Genomic DNA, 24,837 nt, shown 5'->3' with positions numbered 1-24,837 from the left:
CAGGCATACTAATTCGAACAACTTAGGTCCATAACTATGCTGCTGTCGTTAATTGTAATAATAAATAAACAGATATTGTCTCGCATGGACACAGATCTTAACTGAAATATGAACGAAATCGATGCTTTGAGATCTGCAATGTTTAAATCTTTGTATTTTATTATTAATTAGTGTTTTTAAGAATGGTACGGTTTCGAAATTATCGTTTTTTTGGAAGTATACGTACTCATGTATCTATGGTCGTAATTTTATTGACGAAGTAAAATACATATTCAATTAAACGAATTTATTCATTAACTATTTTTGAAAGTAATTTTTTTCAGATTTATTAAGATTAAGTAATTCCGTGATTGTATAAAGAATCAGCGCGTAAATAATATGAATATACATTTCAAGATAAACCAAAAAAAAAAATAGAAACCGACATTTTCTTTTCTTTTGACACAGTTATTAAGAAATCATGGACTTTTATAAAGAATATGTACCCATATTTTTAAACTAATCAACATTTCCGAGGTAAAAATATAAATGCTCTTATTACACACAAATATTTTTTAATTTTATTTTCTAAATGAATAAACGTTATTATAAAAGTTAACAAAATGAGTTTTTTGAGATCCGTATTCTTAGTATTATTTTTTAATTTTATTTTGAATTACATAGTTAAAAGTTTTATTTTAATGGATACCAAAGAAAACCGTAAATAAGTAAAAATTATTTATTGAATCAATTAAAAAGCAAGGTAGGAAGTTGAAAAAATTTTTTTAACATTTTAAATTTTGCCTAATAATTATCTATAATCGTATAAATATATGTATAGCTGATTTAAATTATATTAGTAAAAACAAAATTGAAATAAATACATGCAAATTTCTTGTTTTATACTAACTAACATGCTCTTTGTCGAATAAACATGTATTAAAATGACCTAAATTAGAAATCAAAAGTAGTTTATTATAATAAAAATGGTTATATTTAACTTGTTTGTTCACACGCCATTCGCAATTTATGAATTTTAAGTACAATTCAAACCATAACAGATTTAGAGTTTCTTTGGTGTTTATACCAACGTATAAAACTTGCATAAGCTTACAGTAACGATAGGCATGTGATAAAGTAATTAAAAATCATATATTGAGAAAATTAACTTGCCCAATTGCTTAATTATAGAGATGCGGATTAAATGTTATTTTTCTACATGCTACATGGTTTTGGCTAGGCAATCAAATATTTTATTACATCAAAGGTGTAGCATGTATGTATGGTCAATGGTATGTGTACAATAAATGTGAAAATTTAAGTATTCAAATACAATACACTACAGTACATACAAACATAATTTCCTTGTTTTGTAAATTATAAATATTTTTACGATATAAATAATGATGCCCTAATATAAACGTAAACTATTATATATGGTCTGTATAGTTACAAACGATATTATATTACTATTTATAAAAGTAATAATAAATTACCAACAATTTTAAAATTCACTGTAGAAAAGAACAATTATTTGATTATTTATTTGTAGCAGCAAAAATGATTATACATTATTATCAGTTGAAAGATAATATGAAATAATGTAGGTACTTAACAGAGTGGTTGAAATTGTAAATAAACATAAAATGAAGTCAACAATGTTTTTATAATTTAAATCATGAAAGTTATTATATGCAGATATACAGTAGTAGTCTTTATTTTTATTTGAAAATTTGTTATTAGGAATGATTTCATAACTAGACTTATTGACTTAATTTTGGTACTCAAAAATAATTAGGTTCTCCGAAAATTTAGCCTTAAAAAGTCTTATATACGTTATTGTTCGAAGCGTTTTTACATTCGAAAGAAATTTAACATGATCATTAAAACCAACATGTTTCATTTAATATACAGTAGAACCCCTCTCGTCCGCCTTCGACTAGTCCGCCACTCCGGTTGATTTCCGACTATAGTATTATCGATATGAATATGGATTTCCCAAATTATAGTATGTAGATAGATATATTTATAAAATTAATTGCCCGTTTACTATTTATCTATTTTTTATTTATTTAATTTAATATATGTATGTAATTAAAAATAATATTTAAAATAATTTAATAAATAAATTTGGTAACATTTTGTCTTCAAATGTTCCTTTATATTCTGATAATTTGACCTTTTTTACGTTCTGACCAGACCCCTAGTCCCGAAGATGACGGATTAGAGGGGTTCTACTGTAATGCGAAAGTGCACAGCCATTGAACCAAGCTTACATGTTACGTGTTACCAATTATACTTGTTTTTACAGAAAAAGAAATATGTCTTATTAATACGCTGTTAATCATGTTCGCGGGTCTCAATAAATAAAAATGACCAGTAGAACTATTAGTTATTCTTCGGACCCATTTAATTTTTGGATGCATGCATTCCACCAAATCAACTACCCACTCAGTATAGATGAGAAAATATATTATTGTTAAGTATTTTATCAATTCATAGGATATCAAGCATACAGAAAAAGCTGCAATGGGTAAATTTATATATTTTTGCGTCATAATGTTTAACTATAAAAAAAACTGCAATAAAAATGTAATGTATAATAAAAATATCTATGCGGGTGTTTTAAACATTTATATTTATACATACACTACATTGGCAACATAAATGCGGGTTTTATGTATGCTAGCGTTTTCAAAAGTTCACAATAAATAAAAGGGCAAATAAGAACTGGGCCACGCCGTAACCTTTTTTTATTGTCAACTCATCTCAATAATTTTGACCAGTAAAATATAATACACGGCATGATTAAATGTTATTAAATAAATAACGTACCTCCTATATTTTATTGTGAACAATTTGTTGTTAACGAATGTTGAAGTATATGTATTTAAATATTGACAATATTACATGTTTAAAACACGTCTGTGAAAATGTACATTGTGATTTTAAACCAATATCAGTGATTTTAAAATAACCATCGCGTTTGTAATTTGGCCTAACAATGCTGATGCTGATGCTGATTCCACAGAACACAAGCTTGGACCATAAGTATAGAGACCATAAAACAAATAATTTAGATATAAGCAAATATTCGATAAATTGTTGTGAATTAGTATTCTTAGAGCCGGAAAATGTTTCAGACTTTTTTACTTTAATTCTTCGATAGAATCGAAACCCGATGATAATTGAATTACTAAATTCGCAGATTATTTAGTCAATACATAGATAGGAAGAGGTGCTATTCTTTCACCTGATGTGTGGGCCTGTGCATTAGTCGATACGTATTTAACAACTAATTTATGTGAATAATTTCATGCGCATTTTAACTCAAGTTTCAATTCAACTCGCCTAAATATATATTCCGTCGTTATAAAATTAAAAGAAATACAAATAGAAACGTACATCAAAATCAACAGCCTAAATGCACCATTTCAATTTTAAAATACGAAAACCAAAAAAAAAAAAAAATTTTAGAAACAACAAATACAAAATATAAAAATAAAGAAATATTGATGAATGAATACGTTAAATACATGGCTTTTTACTAAAAAAATTAATTTTTATTATAATCTTACATTGTTACACTACAATTTTGCTTATATTTTTACCTTTTTTTTACACTTACGAGTTTTGAAATGGTTCTAAATGGTTTTCAAATATCACAAGAATATTTTTACTGGAGCCAAGTCTACACTTAAATCAATTTTACCTAAAAAAAAAGTACGGACCGAGTTTACAGTAGACATTTTTTCCTTTTGGCCAAGTTTGCAATAATCTCAAGTACGTTAAAAAGTTCAAACGGGTAATATTATTATATTAAGTATAATTGTATCATTGTTGGATGATGTATAGTTTATTGATTTCTATGAACAGACAAGCATGTGTCCGCGGAAACTAGAAGATTTGAATCCAAGGCATAACGAAAAAATAGGCAACAGCACATCGATTTCATATAATTGTCGTGGTGTGGCAGTGATTTATTTTAATTAGCACAATATATTTGTTATTGTATTATTTATAACACAAAATGCAGCCGTGCCAGAACGGTGACGACAACAGCGTACAATAATATTACACTCGCGATCTGTCCGTAAGACTGTAGTATTCGATGCACACTGCGATTTACTCATTGTTCATCCGAGTCATAGTTATAATTATTAGTTAAGAATATGCTAAAGTTTGAAAAAGTACGATAACGAAAAACGTGTACCGAATATTAAGAACACTACCAAAGTGCGGATCTCGGCGGCGCCGCAAAAAAAAAAAAAAAAAAAATCATGAACCAACTACAGCAGTATGAGCGTCAAAAAAATTGTATTCGCTTGACGAGCATCGTATTCTCGTTGCAAAACGCGAGTAAACGTCGTAGTGTGGCTACTAGCTATGTGTATACGATTTTCTCTATTATCGTATGTTGTTTTTGTTATTATGCGACACTATTGTCGGCAACGTATATTTTATTATTATACACGTTTATTTATATCTAAAGAATAGCCTCACGAAGTATGGTGTTTTCCACTAACCATGTAGACGTATATTGTACTAATTCTGCGGCCTTGGTGTATTATTTTTCGCGTCTAGTCGATTTTGACACGATTAAACCGCGAAATTGTTTAATTTCTAAATATACGTTTTATTACGCACACATATGTGTGTGTGTTTATATGTTTTAACGTATATGTTTTCGTTCTTATGTTCACCAGTGAAATTATACACATGAAATCTATTCAAAATTATCAACAGTACCAAATGCATTATTTAATTTTTCTTTGCATTTTTACTTCACACGTCGTTTAAATATGGTGAGAATAAAGCAATAAAAAATTGTGTTTTCAACACAATGGTCAATCTCTCGAAATAAGATTGTCACAAACATCATAAAGTACGCTACATATTTTAATGCACTGCGAACATTAAAATAGCATTTACGTAACATGTAGCATATAGCATTGTAGCATGTACAATATTAACATAATCGTTTACCGTAAATCAATAAAATCAATCAATTGAAGTAATCGTTATAATATTTAAGTAATAAAAAAAAAAAGATAATATGGATTTAACAGATCCTAGTTCGGGTAAGTTAGAAATACACATTAATAATAAAGTGAAACAGTTATTGTTATATTTTAACTAATGATGTGAATTAGTTTTGATTTCAGTTTAATTAAATATATTGTTAACAAAAAAAAATATAATATATTATATATCCAAATATTATATTATAATATTTGGATTAATCTTAAGACTGAAAAGACAGTTTTATTGTTGAAATAAGAATTGCCATAATTAAAAACACTATAAAGATTTATAATATTGATAAATAGGGATGAGTGTCAGTTTTTCATGTACTTACTCTAAATACATTTTTATTAAACTCGGAAATCATTGTTACAATGTACAGCATATTGCTGTAGCCGCTGCATTAGTGCATCTAATGGTTTAAAATATAATTGCTCATTTTTTTTCTTTAATAAACATTGAGACCTACTAATTGAAAAGATTGCGATATTACATAGCTGCAGATGAAAGGCATACGTTTCTCTCTCACACACACGCATGTACGCATGCACACACTATAATTATGTTTGAAGATTTCAATTCAGTAAAAATATAATTTTGGCATGCGTTTTAAAAGATTTATATTAGAGTTAGGTATACTTGAAATGGTAGGGTCTAAATGTTAGTGATACGAAACTTAAGAAACAACCGACGCACAGTGGGAGGAATCAAACTTTTAGCCGAACAAAAATAGAAAATAATGATATTTAGTCTATTTAATTTATATTTTTTTAGAATGCAATAAAAATACATTTTTAAATTAATATAAAACTAAAATTTTCAACAAAAAAAGTATTGTATAATATATTAACTATAATAAGTTATAATTAATGAATATTAAAATTAAGATAAATGGCTACTAATTTCAATTTTTTTTTCATTAGACTCATTATTTTTAGAGTTTTCAATATCCAATAAATATTTTGCATCTGGAAGTAATTCAGTTGATGATACTTTATTCTGAGATCTTAATCCAATTATAATTGGATCAGATGTTATGAAAAGAAAGTTAAACAAATCTATGTTTGTGATAGCGCGTGACGATTTTCTCAAATGGTGTTCTCGAAATATAGTCTTTGTTCCGCGAATCTTGTGCTTCCTCGGATAACTGTCCAGTAGGAACTAAAGTATATTTGATTGCTAAATAACCATGTATTAAAATTGTATGTACACTTGGTGGCATACGGTACTAATTATATAAATCAACATAAAGTTTAGCGGTTTCTTTTGTATACTCGTCAAATCATTCATTATTTATTTTGTGACCACTAGAAATGACTGTTAATATTATTGAACATTTATGAATCAAACGACCATCAACTCTTGTAATTTTGGAAACTTTTTCTGGATTTTTAAAAAATGTTCGAGCAACATTTCCCGTATTAAATGTACCCATACCCTGAACCACTCTGTCAACTTTCAAGCCCAATTCTTTCCATAGACGAGATTGTATTTCTTTCTTTTTTTTCTGAAATTAAAAATTACTGTTTAACAGTTGTTCTTTTTGTAGTTGGAGCCGATTTTAATGTATATGCAATATACAAAATGCATTCTAAAAATTTGATCCAAGCATGTAAATGTGGATAAACCGTACTTAAATTTAGCTTCATTTATTTGAAATGTATGCATTTGGTCTAAATTGTTTATATTTTTAGGGTTACTTTTACAAGTATAACAAACTTGGCTCGAAGATCCTGTGTTAACTTGGTTAACTTTTTTTTCAATGTCAATTTTATCTACAACAATCAAAAAAATGATTTTAATTTAAATGTAACTCAGAAAGGGGCAAGAGCAAATTTTCTATACAGTATTATAAAGAAAACATAATTATAAATCAAAGAAATATTAAGGACAACCTCTAAGAGCCCCCCAAGATATTGTTCTACACAATTGTATAGAAATAAGTAAAGTTTCTTTAATTTTATTATATATATATATATATATATATTTTAATTTATAGTAAAAATATAAATTAACAAACTTACTTGTTACTAATATATATGTACTAACTATATGTTGATACATTTTTAATTTATAAAAAGTAAAATTTTTCTTATTCACATAAAATAACGAATAACTAAAATTAATAGTTTACGTTCATATCATGTGATGGCATTCAATTCACTAATCTTAATTAACCATACCTACATTTATCGACTCAATAATTGATGATTATCGCATATTGCAATAAATATGTCTTCAAAAAATAAGTGGCAATAAATATCTATGTTTATAGTCACTGATTACGATACCAAAATTTTCTATTTTTTGTTCAGCTAAAAGTTTAATTCCTACTATCTGACGTCAGTCCCATGAAAAACGAAAAAATAAAAGCAATTTTCTTTGGTGCAGTTGCGTGTAATACCACTCTTCTCGAGATGCAATCACTAGAGAAATGTGCCTAATATATAGTGTCTGTGCAACCTTTGAACGCAGTAAAAAACATTGATGGAGGTAGTAGCGTGTGCAGAAAAAGGGCTAACGGACTAAAGTGCCTTTCATATTTATTATTATTTGTTTTTTTATTTACCCGCGATTTAAAATGGTATCTTAAAATTACGCTTATATCTATGTAGATAACCGTGTTCAAAATGGCAATCATTTATTTGCATAATTATTACAATTTACAACCAAAGTTCATAGATTTCTGCGATTATTACTGAACTGGTATTACCAATTACACCAGAGAGAACATTTTCAACAATGAAACGTTTAAAATCCTACTTCAAATCAACCATGACAGAGGAACGTCTTTATGGGTTAGTTATGAACAAAAAAAAAAGAACTTACTGAATTTGAAGTTCTACAACAATTTTCAAAAACCTTGCTTAAGCGATTAAAATTATAAGACTGGATGGATAAAATAAAAAATGAATTTTATCGCAATTTTTGTTTCATATTTAATTTATCTATTAGTTTTTTTTTTTATATTTTATGTTTAATATAAGTAAAAACTAAGAAAGTACTTTCTTTATTTTTTAAACCTTTTCTTATGACAGTCAAGTAATTATTTATTTTCAATCCTCTTCCCCCTTTATATTGAAAATTCTTGCGTACGGACGAAGGTTTGGACGCGGCAAATCGAGCGATTACAGTTTTCTGCACGTAGCTAATCGATGGCGTAACATCACCGTCAAACCGGGATCGCGCAACTCAGTCTCACCATACCCGGAAACATTATGAATAATAATGCGATGATATTACGTATTGCCCAAACTCGAGCGAGTGCGTCACGGGCAGCCGCGCGATATCATGCGTCGGGATTTCCCACTGGGTGTAGGCCCTTGGGTCCGTGCGTAATAAACGGTTGCACACAATTGAGTAGCGGTCGTATCTTGCAGTGGCAGATCTAGGCTTTTGTTTGCTTATTGTTGCTCATATCAAATTGGCCGATAAAATATTCTAGAAGGTTTATAAACTCTTTCCCAAAACAATTTTATTAAATTGTGTTATTTATTAAAATGTGCACGTTGCAATAATTGCAAAACCAACAGAGGTTCTGGGATAATAATCCAAGCCCTTCTGATGCCCTTAAATCCGCTACTGATGCGTTACCCGTCAACGTGGATGCAATTAATACATTTTATAAAAAAAAAACGAAATCTATAAGGAATACTTTGATAAAACGTTCAACTACGAGTACGGGTGCAGCCTATTATAAATCTATTATTCTGGCAGAAAAATTAAACGTCTAGAATCATGATCATGCAATCAACTATTTCATTATAGAGTTCATCACTTAGATCACTAATAGATACAGAAATAATATTAAATACATTTGCTTATACTAATAAAAGAATAAAGCCATAAGAATGCACAACAATAATATTTGTAAGTTGTAAAAGTAAATACAATTTGTTTTGTGATAATATTATGCTTTAATTATCTGTTATTTAAGTTCCTCAGTTAAACATCTTAAGTTTCGTTGATTCAGGTAATCAATTAATTCAGATATATGAGATCATATTTGTGTTCTTACGAAAATCGAGCGCACCAAGGAAAATTGTTAAGGAGTTCAATCCTTCGATATCTAAAAAGTTATCACGTCCATGGTACAAGGCGGGGCGGATCCGTAGTCGGAAGATAGTCAGACTATTTCAAGAGGTTGTTAAGACTAAAAATTGACTGTAAAAGTACACATCGTAACAAAAAAAACACGATTGTACCTGTACAATACGTTTTCTTTAAGTTTATTAGTAAATATCGTTCAAAACCTGCGAACCTTCCGAACCCCTTCCCTCCTAGATCTAGATCCACCTCTGGTTGGAGGACGCACGTGATCGTAACAACAGTGCATCATTCGAAAACGTTCTCGTGATCGCGGGATTTACCGCGCGGGTTGCGCAACCACCACGCGATACCGGAGACGGCGCGTGGCCCGTCCGTGGAACCCGGACAGAGCGGTCGTCTCCGCGTGTCCTTCAACGTAGCTCCGCTACCCCGCGGCCAACCGTCCTGCGTCGTATAGGCATTTCGTGCGCGCGTGTTACGTGATGTGCATGTACGCGTACATCCGCCCGACGCAAGCCACCGCCCACGAAACACCGCAGCGCCGGAGGGTGCGCGCGCGCGCGCAGAGGTTCTCCCTTTCAAGGTGACGGTAGAAAGTTTCATGACAGCAGCTGCAGGTTGATACCGGTACCGGTGGTGGCGGTGACGGTGGCGGTAGTCGCGGTGTTGGGAACCGCATCGGCGGAGGTGGGGACAACGGTCCGGAGGACGAACGTTGACCGGAAGGGCGGCGGCGCAGGTGGGGCGGGACGACGGAAGCGGGACTAAAGAGAAAGTCGGTCGTCGCCGGGTAGACTTCTATCGCCGACCGATTGACACTGGGTCAGTATTATACTTGTGTCTTCCGTGCGATCGTCGGACAGTGCATTTTCACACACGTTCGCGGTACAGCGCGTGAAGTTCTCGCGATCTTTTCACGTAAAAGTAATAATTATAAACGTAAGCGTTTCGCGCGCGCACATAACACAACCAACGTCGTAGCACGTCTATATCGTACGCGACTCCCGCGGTGTTTTTCCGTAGTGAACGGACGTGGATTATACACACATGGTCGTCAAACTGGGTGAGTACATCTCTGATCGAAGTCGATATCGCGAATCTTTACGCTCGCTTCGGGCGAGCGCCCCCTTGTGATATTTCGGTAATACGTCTCGTTCGTGGACTGCTTTTGCGAACGCAATATTCTTAACGTGGTCAACACATTCGTTTTGTCGACATCTTCGATTTTCGTATGCCACCGTTGCATAACGATATGACGTTATTTATTGTTTTTGTCCCGCGCGTACTATACGCTACGAGTACTTGGATACACAATACATACGATACTAATATTATATTGTCAGCCGCCTTGGGCCTCTTACGTGCATTATATTATTATTATTATTGTTATTATATTGCACTTTTTTTTTCGTCGTCGAAAGTAAAAACCGTGTTTACGGCAAATGACAGCGGGCAGATGCGCACAATGGGAATTAACGGAACAAAAGGTTTTCATGGGCGCTCGACGAACGTGTGTGAGGAAATTTATGCACCCCTTCGTTACAGTCGCAGCGGCGGAACCACGGTCGTCCGGTTGACGTGTGTTTTTATTATTATACTTTCTATCTTTGCGTCGAAAAAACGAACATTCCTCAGAGAAAGGATTGTCTTCGCCCAAGGTCGGACGCTCGAAATGTGTATATTCAAATCCATCGTTGTTACACTACATCTGAAACCGGAGCGACCGTTTGCGGTACAAGCATATGCCTACGCATGCCGCTTCTCGATTTCTTCGTCCGTTTCAAATACGAAGTCACGCGCATCACGACGTGCCGGTACCACCCATTGAATAATCGTTTTCGATTACCGTGCTAAGGTAGCTATGGTCGCGAAGAAATTTACTTTCCTAGTCACTGAACCGCGTGCAGTGGCGTGAAAACAAAAATTAAAATCTATACGACCTTGGTGATTTTTTTCGTCGCATCTCTCATGACTATTGGAGTAAAGAAATGTATTGCAGTCGAGTACGCGTGTAACGTCTAGGTCGTGAGTGTTGTCGACGGCCACGGTCACGGCTAATCATCTTCGGTGAATTGTGCACAATTAACACCCAATCGGTATCGGTTCAATAAATCGTCATCATTTCTAAACGGTTTCGAAACACAAGAAAATTTTCATCGATCTCTAAACGCCTTAACGTCGATTTGTCGCGTTCCAATTAATATAATATTGTAACTGTCGACACACGCGGTTAGAATGTAAATAGTTTACAAGTATTCATTACCTAATCGTCGTGCTTGTGTACAATTAAATTACCAACGCTATTTAATCACGTATACATAAGTTGTATTTTTTAATCCTTTATTAGTCTAATTTTAGACAGAATTGTTCACTTTTTACGCACTATTTATAGTATGATACGTTAAAGTGCAAAATGTGTAAAAAGCGAACTATAAAAAAATAATAATAACAAGTTTGGTGGAATAAGTGTATTATTTGAAATATATATATTTCTTTATATAAACTAGATAATAGATGGCTATTTTAATAAATAAATCGGCGTTTACTAGTAGGGTCTCGAAGAACCTTATTTCAGTCTAGATAGGTCTTAGTATTTTTCAGGTAGTTCACTAGTTGAGGTCCAGTATTTTCCAGGTAGTACACTGGTTTGGTCTTACGATTTAACAAATACTACTCTAGTTGGATCCATACAAAAAAAAAAAATGTTGCTTCTCGTTTTTACAGACTTGGGACTGTCAGTTACCTAAAAATTAGAACACAAATATGATTTATTTATTTTTTTAAATTTTCTAATAAATATATAGTATATAATTACTAATTGAAAATTAGAATACTGGTATATGGTAAATGAATTAATTAAATGATTAAAAAATTAAAAAATGTACACAATTAGTAAAAATTTAAATGATAGAACTTTTACAAAACTTAAATCTATTAATTTTTTAACATTATAAAGTGTATCAATACTTGTAAGTAACAGGTCTTATTGTTGTAGTGGTCGGACCGAATTAGTATGTTATGGGTTTTACAGTCGGACCCAATTAGTTGTTTATCTTTATTATAAATATTATCTGGGACGCAACTCAGATAGGCCCAAATAAATAATGGTTTACCTCAATTTTCAATTCACTTCTCTACCATCTCTAACATCTCGTATTTTACAATTTTTTTCAAATTTCTGTCTATGTTATATTATGTATGAATACATTAAGTGGCACCCAAGCCTATTGCTAGGTGTAGCAGCCTAAAAATATGGGATGGACGGATACTGAGACATATAAGTTAAAATAATAAATTTGAGACATATTTTTTATTATTTAATAAATATTAATAATGATAAAATTTTATTATTCATGTTTCATATTATTTCTGTGCTATTATTTGTATATAATATTAACAAACAAAAAGAACTCTTTAAATTTTGAGTTTCTCGGTAGGGGGAAGGGCATTTAATAGTATCTCGATACACCTGAAAAATTTGCCTGGGGCTCCACTGAATACATTACTATAAATTCAAAGACTAGAAACAATTTCTCGTAGCATAAATGTATCACTTCGACACCCGTGGTTCATTTTATATTACTACTGGTACATGAGCATAAAGCGGATACCGTATTATACATGAAGTTCATCGAAACATTTTAAATTTTCAACCCTTTTTGTCGAGTTTTGTGGGTCCTTTTCAAGGTTATACACTGAACTACCAACACATCTTCGTGATGATAAGTGGGCGGGTGCGACTTTCGTCAAACGAGTGGGTCACGGTCGGGCCCGGCAGCGAATAGACACGAGATTAGAGGCCCGCCGTGCAAACCAGTTTCCACACACGACCAGTTTCCCCTTGTATGATAGCTTCTAAGAATTAGGTTAATACAAGTCCATTGCCGTTCGCCAGAAGTCATAATAAGTCGGTAAATAAACGCGGTACGGAAAAGAGTCGCAAAGGTGTGAAATTTGGCACACATTTACACATCAAAATCTGGCTAATTGGCCGGCAGACGGTGAGCGTGTTATAGAAAACGATAGCCAACCATCCGACTGATAACAGCTTAACGATTTCAACCAAGTATTTCTATCCACCTACCAAATTATTATTCCTGTAGTTCAGAGTTCCGATGTTATGAATGATGGCGTTTTCTATATTATGGCTATCGATTTTTTAATTGAGAAATAGGTCCAACAATTTTACCGACTTCTAATTTAAATCTTACTGACCGATACGACGATATTTTTTGTATCATATCCGTATACGCTACGGATAAACAAATACACTTTGTAGCTAATATTTTATATTTCATTATTATTATTAATGCACAATCTTAACCAGCAGGCACAATAAGAGTATGTGCTCAATAGATTTTTAATTTAATCGAATTATAAGAACGATGCACAATATTGAATATTTTATGTATCATCACAAAAATAAATAATACATTATTTTTGTTTTATTTGTGATTCTTTACACATCACATTTTGATTTTCTCTCGTTAAAAGTAATAGGTCAAAGTTTGGTTGTTCGACAATAAAAATATTGAAATGTTTTTGGATGTATTTCAATCATACGTTCAATGAATACTAGATGCAATGCTCTTTTATCAGACTTTCGAAACTTGGACACGTTCCACGGAGACTTAAACGATCACTGTTATAAAATATTTTCCAGATAATACAATCGATTATAATTCTAATAAGGATACCTACTTTCTTAACAATTATAGATTTATAAATTTATTAGGTTTTGAGATAACATGACTTTCGCTCTTAATTCCATTCAAGGTCGTCAAAGAAAATAGTTTTTCAATCTGATTCCCGCTACTTAAATTATTACGGTACTGTTTGGTATCGAATTCGCTCATCCTGTTGTACGAATTGATCTCCAAACAATGTGGTATTTTTATCGAAATAATAAGAAAGATTGACGAACCATTACAGAAGTTTTTCGAGCTCTCTCACACACGAATCCGCACGCACACTCACGCAAGCACACCTAAACATGTACAGACATACGTAGCTATTCATTCAAACAACGTCGGCACTTTCTCTGCATCCATTGCTGACACACATACCGTGTGTGTTATATGCTTCTGTGATAAAAATATAACTAGTAAATAGCGCGGCTAATACTTTCTATACGAATGCATTTCTGTTAGAGTACAATAATAGCCTTAAAGTAAAAATTTAAATAATGATAAAAAAAAAAATGTGAAAAAAATTAACTTTTAAGTCATAAGCTTGAGTACGACGACTTGGACGTTATTACGGTCGTGTGTTGCTTTAGGCGAACGTGGTGTATCCGAATCCGGATTCTCGGTTGAGTAAATGTAGTTTTTTTACCTGTGCTGAATTTCACTTCTGCACCATATTACTTGTGTGGGTCGATACAATGATATCCAATACGACTCAATATGATGTATTGAACAATTATTTTGTGTGCATCATATTGCAATTCTGGTGCAAATTATTCGTGAAAATTTTAAGAAATGTTGTACTCCACCATAATGGTATAGAAGCCAAAGGTTTCAAAGTATACAAATGGTTTTTATGATTTCAAACATCGTGTTTTGTGGTCATTTACATTTTACACACTATTCCTTTGCTATAACATAAATATTTTACTTGTGCTTCCAATAAAAAGAACATAATTTTCAACAATTGGAAAATTACAGATGACCAATCATAATTGTTGGCTAGAGTGAGTCAATATTGACTAAAATTTTAAAAAGACTATTATTTTTTTAAAAAAAAATCAAACACAATCTAACATATACACTGTCAAGGGTCTTGTTCGGAAAAAATACTTTTATTATTGTTTTTTTTTTATAGTGAGCATTTTTTTTTTTTTTTTGCTTAGTTGATAAATTAATATATATATTATAAATTCACACTTGACAGTATTCCTAATAATTAATACATCTTCTGGTTTTATATTGTAAAATATCGTTTTATATTCTAGCAATAAAATGTATTCATCGTTTCAGAGGAGTGGATGGGTCGAAGCCTTTGTCACTCCTTGGCTATTACGTACAGGACATATTTGATAAGGAGCCATTTATACATTCTCTCATTTATGGAGAAAGTAATTGTTGTTTACATATACCCCTTAGTTACAATGACGTTTTTTATTGACTAGTAGTAGTGAATAATATAAATGTACATCGAAGACGAATTTGCCACTGGTCACATATTTCACGTGAAATCACACAAACACGTACATACATTCGCACAGCAGTCGATCTCGTTGTCGTTAAAAACTGAAATTTAGAAGTGGATTTTATTTCTCTTCCTAACAAATGATCGAAAATTTAATCACGAAAAAATACACTCGGGTTAGGATGTTTTCTATTTTTTTCTCGGGACGTAATTTTAAAAAAATATATTAAACTCCACTTTGTTATTTTGTTTCATCGAGCGGTAGACTTCTAGGGTCTTGTTTGTCTGAAACCTGACCTCATCGTCGGTATAACATCCGTCAGGTTTCGGCCCGTTTCGACAGTATGCAATCGACCATCGAGTTAACCACAGATTATAATTATTCGAAACCTGAATAAATATAAAATCACTGAAATCGTTCGAAATAACCACACAATTAAATACTTAATTTTTCAAACAGCGTATAAGGAAATAATAACAATACAAAAAATACAAAAATATTAGCGAATAATCCGGTTTAAGATAAAAAAAATAAATACATAAAAGTAATTGAACAAATTGCACGTCGGAAAGCGAACGTTCGTTCGTATAGTGTAATAATTTTACTCTTAGTCGCAGAGAATACGACCGCGACGTCTAGTCTCGAACGGATTCTATTGCGCGACTCACGTCCTTCCATTGTCTGCCGGCGTACTCATTGTGCATGCATGTCGTCGTCGCAATTATTATCGCCAAATTAATTTCCAAATAAAAAAAACGATAGAGAAAGTGTGTGTGTTTATTCTTCCATTCAACATTTCGTATATATTACGAAACCGGCCGTCAGCAATGCACACTCCTGCGGTTCGCGAACAGGATCAACGTTCCGGACTTGTCGAGATCCGCAGCGGGTTATAATAACTTATTGTACGTCATCATTGTAGCTATCATCCTGGACGCGTTGTCGCACGATAAGTGATATGCGGCTGGTGAAATGTATTATGGAGATCGACGTCGGAGTGGTGTAACAGACGAACTTGTAAATTGTTCAAACACGTTGCATTTGCTTATATTGCGCTCTTCTAGTATTGTCAACGGGAAACGTTATTATTATATTTGTATACGCGGTATTAATGTATTAATGTTACGGTCGCGAGATTCCTCCGAGTTTCGCCGACAGGTCTTCTCGCGAACACGCGGTCCCGCGCCGCCCATGCGCATTTTATTGTTTTTATTCGACGCGTGCGGAGGCTACCCTTGCACATCTCAAATCTGAATCGACTCGTCACCCCCTCGTGCCGTAAAACGATTTTCGGCACATCACCCTTTTTTCGCGAAGCACATACATATCCTCGTGCGCCGAGTGTATGGCGTGCGTGTAAATGAAAATTAATGAGCCAAATGTAATTTCCTGTCTGTACGCACGGTTAGAAGAATTAGAAAGTAAACACGGACTCTCATCTCTACGTGTACACACTCACACACACCATGTAATCCGTGTATGCGTTCGAGTATGTGTGTGTGCGCGTATTAATATTATCCGTTTCCGTTTTACCGAAACAATGTTCACTCTGTATGTGCTGTCGAGTCCGTGAAAGCGTCGTTCGGGACGAAGCCTCTGGGAAAGGAATACTTCTCGTGTATAATATTATAGCATTCGCATACGCGCGATCGCTGACCGTGGTTGTAGACGTGTCGGATGGTCATCAGGTAATCGATGCGCCTGCGCATTATTTTGAGGCGATCGCCTCGACGGTATGACAAAGGAATATAATATTTCAATCATTCGATGTTATTCTTTTTTTTTTACCATTCAATTGTTTTCAATATTGTTCTTTATTCAAAAGTTTTTCTAATGAAATAATAAAATCTCACACTAAAAATCCAACTTGTGGTGAACATATATTCATGATAAAATAGTTTAAACGATTGGAGTGATTAAATAGTTTGGCATTTATAAAAAATCGGTAATAATAGTAGTAAATTATTATTAATCCATTTATACGAGTGTAAATGGTAAGAATTAAAAATGTACGTATTACTGGCATTTATAGATTCCATAACGAATAAATGTTTTTGAACTCTTCGATGTACACATTCTGTCATTAACAGTGGCCTATTTATGGGGGGTTTTGGGGGTTTCTACCCCCCTCCCCTAAAAAAAAAAAAAAATTGAAAACGTCAAATTTTAAACATATCAGTAATATAATAATATAATAATTTTAGTTTGTTTATTCAATAAAGTATTAAAGTATAATGAAATAAAATATATATGTGTATAAAAAAAATAATAATATCGCAAATAATTAAATTGTAATTAGATAACAATAATAACAATCGATCGCACGGCACTTACACACACATGGTATATAAATAATCTAATATGGGGAAATTATCGGTCAATAAAAACACAATATCTTAATCCATGACTGTCACGTCTTGTCAGTTGTCAGTATGCAATATGCGTCTATGCGCAACATAAAGTAATATAAAATATGATTAATACGATCATACGTTTAATTAAGTAATTATTATTATAATTCATTATTAAAACAAAGTTAATCAAGTTGATTAATAAGAAAATAAGAATTAATATTGTTAATTATTAATCAATAAAAAAATTTTATACTAATTTATAAAATAATTTCACTATTAGGTATGCCCCCCCCCCCAAAAAAATAAGTTTCTAAATACGCCACTGGTCATTACACCACAGATTTATGCTTATGGAGATCCTCTCTCATAAATTGTGAGATTATTGTACACTCGGCCCACAAAAAAGGTACATTCGGTTAAATCCGCACAGGTTGATAATGGCGGATTAACTGGTTAGACAATTTTCGTAATTTTACAAATCATCATAGCGATTTTTGACTACGTATTTTAATGTCGAACGCACAATATTCATGCATTATGAATACATTTTATAAAATAATTTAATATATTACAAAAAAATAAAATAACAAATATATAATATATGTACGGGATATTATCATTGTTGTCAAAACCATTTAAATTGTTGAGAACCAAAGAGTATTTATAAAATATTTGAGTTCTATACGACTATATGGTTATTAAAACTGTTCAAGAACAATAATCTCAAATAATATAACGCTCTAACCTGGACGTTCGGCCGTGCAGAAACATCTATAATGCTTCATATGTACAAGTACATTGAGTTGATTTTTGGTATTATTGTGAACTGCCTTAAAACATCGTTTCGAGTCTGTTGTTCTTACAGTTTCTAACCGGTACTCGTACACCAACAGGCCGAATGAAATATGAATTACACGTGATTAATTTTGATCATTGTTTCCACATAATTGGTTAGAATGATTTATTTTTCATTTATATAGCAGCAATAGTGATAATACCAAACAAAAGTGACAGTTTTAGATAGCGATTCATTATAGATCTCGTATAATTTCATTGTATTCGGGAACACGTATTTCCGTAAACGTAGTGTTTGCGACAATGTTTTTGAGTATTTACCGTCATCTCGTACAGTGCAGAGGGCTTATTAAACGATTTCGACCTTGGGGGTGCGGTGAAATAAATATTTACATCCTACTGACCCATATTCACAGGCGAGAACGCGGTTCATCGATCTTGATCTTGAAGAACAGGTCCTTTTTACACACGAACATTGAAAGTAATTCGATACACATATATACACATACATATGTATCTGATTTAAACCGGTTCTAATCGGATCTTACTATTCTCGGATGTGTATTTTCTCCCACGGACCATTGTTTTAGTGTTGTTATTATTATTATTTTATTGTTTCGAACGATTGTTTAAAACGATTATTATTTTCATCGTCCGCGTTGGCCCACCGTGATCCGGCCGAATGACACAATCGGACGGGTATCTCCGATATGGGGGGGAAGGACATCACCCTGGGTGTGCCCCGGGCATGGCACGTTTCGATCACGAATTCGTGCGCTCGCACATTAACGGGTCGGCCGAAATTCGGCTTTCTACTCGTGAGGGAGCTGGATCTGGATTGTCAGTTTTCCGGACACGCGCGCAGGATTCCGTTTCACCGCACGGCGGACCGCATCGAGATCGCCGCCGCTGCGGCCGCGCCGTTTCAGGCTGAACAATCCGTCGCAGCGCTCGCGTAATTTATAGCGCACTCCGGTATTTGCCGTTCTCACGGAGCTTCATCCTCGTCTTTTACCGCGACAGCGCTAACGATTGTGTACGGACTTGTGTTATACTTGTACTGCGTGCGTTGTTTATACGTGTGCCTGTTTTTACAGGGGAGAATCGTACACGCGTCGTCGAACATGCTCGACAATCTGGTCGAGACAACGTTGCGGAATACGTTTGTCAATATAATATCGCTGTCTCTCTGTCTTACCGTAATTGATGTTTCCGAAGATTTGATAATATAATAATATTTGTAAGTGCAATTGCACCGGACGCACGTCGTTTCCCGCAAGTGTACTGCTCACTGACAGATGGGAGGGGGGCGATCGCGTCGTGCGTAATTTATATTCGCAGTGCCGCGGCGACGTACCGAAGATAGTGAAAGCGGCTTACTTTCCCGGGGCTCGGTCGACTCGAGCGCCTCTAGCGGCCGTACGTTCCAGATACATATTATTCATGTTTATTTATTTTTTTTTTATTTCTTCCGAACACGTATTATCGCCTCCGGTATGTCCGATTCTGAACGTTCCGAATTCCGCGGCGACCTTCACCCCGACATCGTCCGCCGCAGAGAGATCCGGTCGCCGAAATATTCTCCGTCACTAAACCAACGCGAAAACGTGTTAACTCAACGTTTTTTTTTTTTTTTTTAATATATCATTAACGTTCGTTATTCCCCGGTCGGTTTCAGATCATACCGGGTGCATTATGAAAAGATACCACAGGCACCAAGTGTACATCGTCTTACTCGGGTCCTTGCTGTTCTTACATGTGAGTACATTGTTTATTAATCGTATATTTATAGATATATTCCACGAGTTTAGCCGCCGTTTGGAAAACGCATATTGCATTATATCGTTATTTCTTAACATACATTGTTTGACGGTTTATAATAATAATTATACGCATATTACACAGTTTACGAAGAAATATGTAATGATTCTTGGCATACATAATTGCATTGAATAATACGTATTATAATACGAAATTTACGCATCAAAACGGTTAAAAAAATAATTACAATAAATGCGTATGGTTATTAAAAAATATGAACATTAGAGTGTAAGATATTCGAGATTGCCTTTTCTTTTTACTATTGTTCCGTTTAATATTCATTGTACCCAATTGTTTACACAAAAGTGTACACAACTTAAAAAAAAAAGAAAAAATTTAATTATTTACAATGTATACTTCGCTGTCCAGAAATTTCGTTTAACCGTTAAAACATTTAAAGACGTAATAGTTTTATTTATTAAACTATTTCGTAAAACCATGATTAATCTTTACCTGTAAATAGATACACTTGTAAGTCATGAACGAAACCTCTGTCCGTATAGTAGTATCACGGAACTTCTTGTCGTACACATAAACCACATTAAACGTTCGATAAACAATATATAAATAATGTTATAGAGCACCAGTGGCGACACCAACCCTGGGTCAGAGAATAACGCGGCCGCATTACCACTCGAACACAGATCCGGTGGTTATGATGTCGGGTTACCGTTGTCTTCCGGTCCGCTACAGGGGCCGCACGAAGAATCCTGGCCCTTGCAGACCGTGCCAGACGCAGTTAAAATCAAACATTTGCAAGTGCAGTGTGAGAAAACGCACATGCGCGTGAACATCGAGTTCGACCGTCCGTTCTACGGAGTCATATTCTCCAAAGGTAAACCCTCAAACTACGTTCTCACTAACAGTGGATTGCATGATTTACATGATTCCGACATTTTGAACAACAGCACTGCAACGAGAACGCGTTCCAATGGTTGTAACATTTTCGATTTTAATCACGTGTCTTCCAATTACAGGAGTACACCTGAGTGTATAATTCGAACGTTCGAGCGCGTATAAGACGAGACGTTAGTGTTTCAACCCTTTACCGACTACTTTTTCTTTGTGATAAAATGTATGTTCATTTTACTTTTCTCACACTTGATTGGCAGGATTTGTCTTCTACTAAACGATACGTGTATTTATATGTATACATATATTGAATAGTCAAATTATCCGACTTTATTCGTTAATAGTTCTATGGGTTTATCGTCGTGGCCATCGAAAACCTTAAAACCCTCCACGAACTGTGTTTTTACGTATGCGCCCGTGATTTGGATATTCGCAACTCGATACACAGCAGCGATGACGAGTTGTTAGTCGTCGTGGAAACTTAACGGGACGAATCGATTTTCTCCGCGACCGACGACGTGCGGCAATTAGTCGCGAGCGTCGGCCGTTGCGTGGGCGTGGTGGCCGTTTACAGTACACGATATAATGACCGCCTAATGAATTGCGGTTAAAAACAATGACGGAAATTTTTTAAAAAAAATCGCCAAACGAACTAATATTGGCGTGTGGTCTTGTTGCGTACGGCGGCGAAACACGTCACGTGACCTGTATTTAGAGCCCCTATCTAGGCACTGACCCACTAAATGCCCGTGTGTGCGTTTTAATTAACATTTATGAAACTATTCACAAAACCACTCTCTCGCAAACGTGTTGTTGTTTTATTTTTCATGAGATTCTCTAATTGACCGCCACCGTCGACTGTAAATCGTGTAATTGCATCTGTATGATATTATTACACACCAATCAGCATTGTTTTCGATTAAAACGTGATGATTAAGTACTAATTGTCGGTCGCGGTGGCGGATTGACGAAATGAAATCGTTTCAAAACTTAATCCCACGCAGCTTAATAATCACATTGCGTACAGTACGCAAAAAAAAAAAAATAATTTCACGATTCTTATTATATTCTTATTCGTGTAACGTAGACGATCTGGTCAGTTTACGTTTAGTCAGTAAACGTTATCCGAACGTCCGGTGAAATTCGTCGCATTCGGTAATGTGCTTATAAGATTTTTATCGAAATCCACGAACATGCCCCGCGGTACAACTCTGTGGTTATGGTTCATACACACATAATGTATTGTATTTCATTACGTTTTCGGAGCCTCGAGCAACACACCATCGAGATGTGTGTGTTGTGTGCGCGTGTGTGTGTAGGGAGGGGGGCACGTTTACGCGTACGTGACCGAGGTTGGAGTAAAACAACGGTTGTCACATTGTCGCCCTGTGCGTAAAGTGCAACGCGTTGCGGTGGCCATCTTCTGGACCATCGAAAACGAGGCAGGTTTTGATTTCCGAACAAAGCGCTGTAGCGCGACCGTAGGACTGCTGACGCAAATATTTTTAATTCGATATTTTTCTGTACAGGCTTCTACAGCGATCCGCATTGCGTGCACGTGAAACCTGGCACCGGTCACTTATCGGCTACGTTCGAAATCCTGTTAAACAGCTGTGGCATGACTTCATCTGGCGGCGCAGGCGGCGCGGTCTCCGGCTACGGCCAGACGCCCAGCGGCAGCTACGTGGAGAACACCATAATCATTCAATACGACCCGTACGTGCAGGAGGTGTGGGATCAGGCGCGCAAACTGCGGTGCACGTGGTACGACTTCTACGAGAAGGCGGTCACATTCCAGCCGTTCCAGGTGGACATGCTGCATGCGGTTACGGCCAACTTCTTGGGTGACAACCTGCAGTGCTGGATGCAGATCCAGGTAGGAAAGGGCCCATGGGCGTCCGAGGTGTCCGGGATCGTAAAGATCGGCCAGACGATGACCATGGTCCTGGCCATCAAGGACGAGGAGAACAAGTTCGACATGTTGGTGCGCAACTGCGTGGCGCACGACGGCAAACGCACACCCATCCAGTTGGTCGACCACAACGGGTGCGTAATCCGTCCGAAGATCATGTACAAGTTCCAAAAGATCAAAAACTTCGGGCCGTCCGCATCCGTCGTGTCGTTCACGTACTTCCAGGCGTTCAAGTTTCCGGACTCGATGAATGTACATTTCCAGTGCGTGATACAGGTGTGCCGGTACCACTGCCCCGAGCCTAAGTGCCCCGGCGAGTACGGCGCGCTGCCTCCAGCCGGCGTCGCGCCCCCGGAGATTGGTGGCGGCGACTACAGCCAGAACTCGGTGCACCCCGGCGGCGAGTACGGACCACCACCACCGCCACCCGGTGCTGCGGACTACCCCGCGTATCCTGACCCCAGGCACCCATCGGGACCGGCCGGCGCTTACTCCGAGCTCAAGCCCGAGATCGTGTTGCCTAACTCGCCGTCGCCTTCTAGCAGCAGCAGCAGCAGCAGCAGCCCACAACCACCGCAGAAGGTGGCCAACGTGCACGAGGACGACGATGACCTGCATCTCCCGCCGCCCCCGTTGCCGGGCCAAGGGTCTTCGTACGCCACCGTCAAGCGACAGGGCACCGTGGGCGGCGCGGACGACGAGCACCAGCACATAAACCTCGTTTCATTGGGCGGCCGTCCGCGGTCCGTCGACATGGACGCCACTGGCCCCAAGTCTCACCGTCATCGTCGGTCTACCGGCGGCAAGGCTGACCCCGAGCTGGACGTCAACACCAGCCGCGTGATACAGGTGGTCGCGCCCGGCGATGTCAACTTCGCCCTGAACGTGCCCAACAACGGCAACGGCACCGGCAGCAGCGGCGGCGGCAACGGCGCCGACACAGTGGTCATGTCCACCCGGTCCGGACTGTCCGCCGACAACGTGTGCATCAGCGTGCCGTCGTTCGTCGCTGGTCTGGCCATGCTCCTGTCCGTGCTGGTCGTAGCCTGTCTGGTGGTCACGTTCCTGTTCCTGCGAGTCCGGTCAATGAACAACGCGAAGACGTGCGTGCCCGCCTCCCAGGGACCGTACATTCATGGCGCCGCGTTCGAGGCTGCCGAGTTCGTCAAGATGGCCAGCTCATAGATCCCCTTATCCCCGACACCCGTGTGCAGCATCACCCGTGGTATGCGTCTCCGACGGGTCGAACGCAACAACAACAACAACAGCAACAATCACAACAACCACCTCTTACTAACCTGTATACCTACTATACCCTTTCCCCCATCCAAAAGACTTCGTAGGTACTCGGACTTATTTACGCGAACGTTTCCGCTAGAGTGTCAATGTATATTTGTACATATTAGGCGATACGTTAACGATAATATGATTTCCTATTACCCCCCCCCCCCCCATCTCCACCCCTGACAACAAGACTTATGAATAATACTTCGATGAACCAAACACAAACGTAAATCGGTATACGCTGAACTCTGGACAACTTATATTAAACATTTTTTTTATCACACTAACACGTCCCCCCCCCCCAATTACCCTCCACGTGCACACATTGTTTACCAAGCGATTTTGGTATGCTTGTAATAATAATAATTGCAATATCGTTATTATTATTCTCTTCCGAACGCAAACAATAACTACCTATATTATACGATATATTGTGTGTGTATATACGTATGCACTTAACCCGAATATCTCTAAATTATTATATTTATTCAATGTTTTATGTAATATTGTAAACACATCTACTGTAGTAAGCAGTATGACGAATGACGTACGAGCAATGCTCGATTTAGATATTTATTTAATATTTTTGTATGACCCGACGACGACGGCGAGGC

At 36.1% G+C, this 24,837-nt stretch overlaps 1 protein-coding gene across 1 annotated transcript; it reads left to right on the top strand.

Moving 5' to 3' along the window:
• Nucleotides 1-9,866: 9,866 nt before the first annotated feature.
• LOC112685518 lies at nucleotides 9,867-24,404 on the top strand. The gene is made up of 4 exons (XM_025557431.1): nucleotides 9,867-10,117; nucleotides 20,033-20,112; nucleotides 20,755-21,010; nucleotides 22,557-24,404. Exons 1-4 carry the CDS (start codon nucleotides 10,102-10,104, stop codon nucleotides 24,122-24,124), a joined length of 1,920 nt encoding a protein of 639 aa, XP_025413216.1. The 5' UTR covers nucleotides 9,867-10,101; the 3' UTR covers nucleotides 24,125-24,404.
• Nucleotides 24,405-24,837: the final 433 nt, after the last annotated feature.

Source organism: Sipha flava, unplaced genomic scaffold, assembly GCF_003268045.1.
Source record: "Sipha flava isolate LNK unplaced genomic scaffold, YSA_version1 281_pilon_pilon, whole genome shotgun sequence".
NCBI lineage: Eukaryota > Metazoa > Arthropoda > Insecta > Hemiptera > Aphididae > Sipha > Sipha flava.
Note: the sequence above shows the minus strand (reverse complement) of the source record. Positions and strands in the feature narration are given on the sequence as shown.